The sequence below is a fragment of the Amphiprion ocellaris genome, chromosome 10 (assembly GCF_022539595.1).
Source record: "Amphiprion ocellaris isolate individual 3 ecotype Okinawa chromosome 10, ASM2253959v1, whole genome shotgun sequence".
NCBI lineage: Eukaryota > Metazoa > Chordata > Actinopteri > Pomacentridae > Amphiprion > Amphiprion ocellaris.
The window spans coordinates 3,365,821-3,372,420 of NC_072775.1; the positions used below are offsets into that span (position 1 = coordinate 3,365,821).

Below are 6,600 nucleotides of genomic sequence, written 5' to 3' on the forward strand. Positions count from 1 at the left end.
TATCTATCTATCTATCTATCTATCTATCTATCTATCTATCTATCTATCTAGAGACACAGAGAGACAGAGACAGCAACAGAGACAGACAGAGAGAGAGAGAGACAGGCAGAGAAACAGAGACAGAAAGAGAGAGACTGAGACGGGAGAGAGAGACAGAGAGAAAGAGACAGACAGACAGGGAGAGAGAGACACAAAGAAAGAAAGAAAGAAAGAAAGAAAGAAAGAAAGAAAAAGAAAGAAAGAACATCAACCTTTGTTCTCATTAAATCAGTCGACCATTGAGTCCCATTCAGTTTTTATTTCCTGGAACACAGAGACGGACGTAGAACGTGAAGATGATAAACTGTAGCTTCAGTCAGTTCAAACTGTCCACAAAATATAACAACATGTCTGTTTGACAGGAAATGAGGAGTCGTCTGCTGAGATGTTTAGATCCAGACACACACACACACACACACACACACACACACACACACAGATCAAGCAGCGGTCCTATGCAGCTCCATGCAGGTACAGAGACAAGAACTTTGTGAACACTTCAGGCTTGTATCCAGTCAGACCAGCTGGAACCTGCAGACAGACGCAGAATAAACGATCACAACATGTTCACTGCTGCTCTTCCCTTCTATCACACAAACTATTCATCTCAGCTACATTCAAACAGACTTCAGTCATTTCAGGGCATTTTTCACGGTAAGGCCAAGACTTCACAATATTATATTCTAGAGAGAAACCCAACAAAGTGTGTTAATTCCAGATCACATGACCTGCTCCACATGATGTCATTTCCTCCTGAAGAAAAGACTGGCCAGACTCCAAGGCTTTCTGAGTTATTTAATATAAAGTAGTCAACAGGTTTACTACAATATCTTCAGAAATAATTTTCAATTTTACTCAATTGTATATATAATATTTAGAAGAATCTTTCTGTAAAAATGTCATGTGGTGTTTGGTTATAGGTGGTTGTGTTGATTTTAGGCCTGAAAACAACAAAAATGTCAACTATGACACAAAAAGTCCCACAATTACATATTGACCCTTATATTTGACAGCTACAAACTCGGACTACAACAATCTTGCACGTTAATATCGTACCTTCACTTGCTTCTTCTTGATGAGTGGTCGGACTTTTGCAAAATCGTACAGCTCAACATCCTCCTCCAGCCACAACTGCAAGAGGATGAAAGTGTTCAAGAAAAAAATCTGACAACTAATAATGAAAAAGAGACTCTGGCTATTGGACAATCAGGTTTCAGTGTTAAAACGATGCAGAGGGACCGTTCACGACCGTTACAGTTTCTTTGATTCAAAGGCATTTTGTGTCTTAACTGCAGAGAACATTCAGCTCACCTGGTTCTTGATGCCGTCGTCTCCTGAGAGATCTGTGGTGTTGAGCTGGAAAACCAGAAACTGGAAAATTCTACCGTTTGTCCCGACTGCCTGTACAGTTATGGGACGATCTAGAAGCTGCTGGGGCTCAGTCTGAAACACACACAGTGAAGAGAGGAGGATAATCAGGACTGATGGCAAACAGAGAGTGTTATGTGCGCGATTACACAGTATTAAATGTGTCTGCTTTGTTGTTTATTCTTACCCCATACAGTTTGTGAGCACGGGCCAGAGCGTTTCCAAACATGAACATGGCCATCTTGGCTCTGAACTGCTCTGGGTGAAGCTTACAGCTGTGGATCGTCTCCAGGAAGTAAAGAGTGTGAGCGTGAGGGTAAGGGTAGTTTCCTGTGAACCCTGATGAAGGCAAGAGATGATGTTTAGATAGACCTAAAAACAATTCCTCCAGTTATTCCAGTTGTTCAATTACTAAAATTCCTGGAGGCAAAATTCTCTGAATCGAGGTTTGCTTAACCCTCCTGTTGTCCTCATTTACAGACACCAAAAAATATTGTTTCCTTGTCTGAAAAAAATCCAAAAATTCTGCAAATAAAAATCCCCAAATTTCTGAAAATTTGCAAAAACTTCAGGATGAAAATTCCAGTAATTCCTTAAAAGTTTCCCTTAGAAGTTTTATTTTTTTTAAAAAATCCCCCAAATTTGGCAAGAAAATTCTTGTAAATATTTTCAAAAAATGAGTAAAAATCTTCCAAAAAAAAGTCCTAAAAATATTGAAAGCGATTACATATATATCAGTAAAACGTCTAATGTTTTCTTTAAGAAACTATACATGTACAATACCCAAGTACTATACTATATATGTTTTATATCCTGTATTATACTATATATGTATTATATCCTGTATTATACTATATATGTATTATATCCTGTATTATACTATATATGTATTATATCCTGTATTATACTATATATGTATTATATCCTGTACTATACTATATATGTAAAATACCCTGCAGATGTTCTGCCCATGTTCCTCCAGGACAATTATTTCTGTTGTGGTGTGCTCACTTCCACTTTTGATGCTGTAGCGCCAAGCCAGTAATCCGATTACTCGATTAATCACCAGAATAATCGATAGAACATCACTAAAGTAATCGATAGCTGCAGCCCGAGTGAACATCACCACACTCTTTGTGCTATCTCACAGAAACTACGCTACGTTCCAAATGGCATTCTTTGTCTTTTTGCTATCAGTACATACTGCAGCTGCCCTGTACTGATTCATTCAGTGTGCATGCAGCTGGGATCTACTACTTGGTTATATTTTGCAAGTTAAGTACTGAGTTTTGCCACCTCTAGTGCAAAATGAGCTGCCATCTATCTGTGCTCTCGGTGGCTCAAACTTGTTTATACTTGTGCAGACCTTGCAACATATGTGATGTAACTGCAAAAAGGATTATGGGTCAGAATGACCAGAAAAACATGCTGCAAAATCCAACTGAATGTAGGAGGAAATCCAGGTATTTCTGACGTATTACATTTGACGTGCCATGAACTTTACCTGTCGTACTAGTATGGTAGTACGGTTATTGGAACGACCCCTGATCTCAGCAATCCACCATGAGATGAACATTTCTTAACGACGGAACCTAACATCTTCTCACCTGAGCAGTTCACATCCTCTTTGTACACGTTTATTTGTTGCAGGTCGATGGTGGGCGAGACGGGATAGAAGGTTTCCAGGACGTAATTGGCTGTTTCGGACACTTCGTCTTTCCCAGAAGCCTCTGGGAGGGGATCCATGCTGTTCTGCAGTAAACCGTTCCGACCCCTAATCTGGAACAGGTCCTCACCTGGCACACAAATAGGAAATAGAGTATTAACATTGTTCATTTAGGCATATCTAGTGGGAACGAAGAAAACAAAGAAAGAAAACAAGAGGGCGCTGGTGATGTGGCAGCTTTTTAGTCCTGTGTTTTTCAGCTTAATCTGTTTTTTTATTGATGTTTTTTTACAATCGTTGGCTTTTTAAGTGTTTTTTTATTCTGTTTTTTTTTTGATTATCTTGGAGTGGAGAAGACCGTTGCTAAGTGGAGTTCTACCTGCAGAGCAACAGAGCCACCGGATATTGTTTACTCCCAACACGAGCCTCTGATCTCTCCAAAACTACCGGGATGTTTAGACATTTCTACGGAAGAGACGTAGAGAGAGATGAGCCGGAGTAAAAAGGAACAGGAAGGAGGGACGGATGGTTTGGAGAGAACCTTATAGACCCACTCTTCTGTCTGTTATCATGGGAATGTTCTCTCTATGGGTAATAAGATGGAGGAGCTGGAGACACTCGTCAGGAGCCAAAGACTCTAATGGGAAATCATGTTTTACACGGAAACATGGCTGAAAGACTGTATTACCAAGAACAACACTAGAGTCAGAGGCTTCCGGACTATACGAGTGGTAAGAGGAGAGGTGGAGGACTTGCTCTGCTTGTGAATAACAGATGGTGGAACCCTGCTGTAACATGTTACCATCAGAGAACGGATCTGTAGCAGGACATTGAACTGTTAGCAGTTAGTCTGAGATCATACTATCTGCCACAGGAGTTCACTGTGATCGTTGCCGTTGTTGTTTACATTCCTCCTACTGCACACGCTCAGACTGGAGAGACCAGGTCCACCATCTCCTCCACCCTCCTCCTCCAACCCAAACTCTCACCTTCATCCTCTCCAGCTCTGGGACCTCCGTCAGCTCAGTCCCACCTCACCTCACTCCTCCTTCTCTGTTGTCTTGGTCGTCTGTGTTAATATGCTGCTGTTACAAATTAATTTCCTATTAAGGATCAATAAAGTAGATATTCTAAAATCTATTCTCTTCTAACAGGCAGTTGGCCAAACACGAGTGTGTCTGAGTGATCTAACTGACTGTATAATACCTCTTGTCCATGTGGCCGCCAATGAGTGGTCTTCAGCAAGAATCCTCCTTCCAAGAGCAGGATTCCTGGACTGTAGAGTCGCACAGAGATGGAGCAGGTTGAGGAGTAAAGTGTTGCTGACGGGAAAAAAACACACCAACAGTGAGAGAGGTGAAGACGTTAGATTCTGCCGTACAGTTCAACCTCTTTATAACATCTCTACCTGCCAACAGACCACTGGGACTAGTCCTGTACCTGTATTTCTCTTTACGCGGTCGTTCCTGCGTCGTGTCCCAGAAGCGGGCGTGTTTGATGGCGTTCTGCACACGCTCATCCTGATCTGGGATCTGATTTTCAGGATTCTCTGCCAGCGAGAGGAGATGAGGAGGAAGACCACGAATGACCTTGGCTTTGGTCAACCAGGCAGCCTGACGCACACCTGAGGGACAAAGAGGACGAGAAAGACGGAGCTTTAAAGGAGAATCAGATCACAAATCAAAGTGGACATCGGGGCTGAACAATATGCAAAAAATATTAAGAATTTCTAATTATTTAAAAAAACAATACGGCATTTGAAATATGAGTCTTAGTGGGAACTTTCACATCTCTCTTTGCCTAAAACAAATGTTAAGATGATGTGATTTTTGCTGCATTCCCTTACATCTGGAGAATGTGATTTGTGGCACCAGAATGTTTCACAATATTGAAGCATTGTGGGGTATTGTTAATATTATTGTTCTTACACTGTATTTAGACTTGTAATACTCTTTTTATTATAAAGTATAGGCATGATTTTGCACGTTATTTCTTCTACTAGCACGATTATATGTTATTTTCCTTATTTTGCAGCTAGGAAACTATTACAATGGACTAGTGGAAAGGCCCCTGGTCTTAAGAGCTGGTATGAGGTTGTTTCTGCATTGCTTCCTTTGGAATATCTTACGAATATTGTGCATAGAAAAACAGATTAACTCTGTAAAGTTTGGCAGCCTTACCTACACTATCTTGGACCAGAGCTTTCATCTATTGCCATACAAGGAACAGTCTGACCTGTAATGCTTAATAAATAGTAAAAATAATAATAATAATAATTTGTATGTGGGTGTGGTCTGTTTCCTGTGGCCTCTTATTTTCGTGTGCGCGTGTATACGTATGTATGTGGATGTATAGGTATATATTGGACCTATTGCTAGGCTGAGCTGTCTGTTTTCGTTTGTGTTTTATGTTAAAATCTGAGAACCCAATAAATATATTGTCAAAAACCCCAAAAACTTTAAAGTCAGTGATATAAAATCCGGTTGTTTTAAGCAGTTTTTAAAGGTAATAAGTGGTTAATTAAGTCAAACCTAATTTTAAAGTTGTGGATGTTTATTTAAGACCAGCTACGGTGTGTCCACATGAATGTGCTGTATAAGATATTCTTCTCAATGATCCACAGAGCATCAGTTAAACTAATCGCATGCATTGTGTAATAATGAACCTCTATGATAGCTGTGTGACCAGTGAATATGACCAGTTATCACTTGTTTTTTTAACAGCATCGACGTGTTTTAATCCCACTACAGCTGCCAGTTTACCTTCCAGTGCGCTGGTCCTCTGGTTGAACACATAACACGGTTTCTCCTTGTACAGGGGCATCTCCTGGGCAGGGGGGGCCGTGTAAAACCTGGGGTCTTTGTAGTCTCTCTCCCACCGGGGGTAACTGGGCTTAGCCAGCCCCGGCACAAAGTGCATCCTTTCCCCGTATGTGACCATCTCCAGGCCGGGGATCTCCACCGGCTCCCTGGGTTTCTTTGGAGGGGGGATCTTAGCTGAGAGACAGCCGCTCACACTGATCTGTCTTCGGGCCTGAAGACTGAAGGGTCCTCCATGTGGACACGACCGGCAAAGGTCCTTCAAGAGGCGGGTTTGAGAGACCAGCGGAGCCGCCGCTTTTAAACGCTGAGCCGTTTCTGGGAACATGTTTCCTACTGTTCAGTTTCTCACGTAGTTTAGGAATAAATCCAGCCCTCTGACCTCCTTCAACTCCTGCTGCTGCCGGACGTCGCCATGTCGACTCTTCTTCTACCACTTCCTGTTCGTGTTGAGGAACAGGAAGTAGAATTATAACCAGGCGGAGCATTACCGCCTCCCATTGGTGGTTTATAAACTTGTTGTCTGCCGTGTTTACTGTACAGGCATGGAAAAAAAATGATTAGACCCTTGACCCTTAGACTCACCCTTGTTTTCTTCAATTTCCTGTTCCTTTTGATGCTTGGTACCACTAAAGATATATTACCTTAAGAATACAATGAACATGACAAAAATGCATCTTATTCCATAACACTTTATGCCCTATTTGA

At 41.4% G+C, this 6,600-nt stretch overlaps 1 protein-coding gene across 1 annotated transcript; it reads right to left on the bottom strand.

Moving 5' to 3' along the window:
• Positions 1-283: 283 nt before the first annotated feature.
• mrpl37 (mitochondrial ribosomal protein L37) lies at positions 284-6,330 on the bottom strand. Its single transcript, XM_023293648.3, has 8 exons — positions 5,836-6,330; positions 4,514-4,697; positions 4,280-4,395; positions 3,015-3,203; positions 1,595-1,746; positions 1,351-1,482; positions 1,096-1,170; positions 284-570 (listed from the first exon to the last, which is right to left on the bottom strand). The coding sequence occupies exons 1-8, from the start codon at positions 6,218-6,220 to the stop codon at positions 493-495; spliced, it is 1,311 nt and encodes a 436-aa protein (XP_023149416.2). The 5' UTR covers positions 6,221-6,330; the 3' UTR covers positions 284-492.
• Between the last annotated feature and the right edge of the window lie 270 nt (positions 6,331-6,600).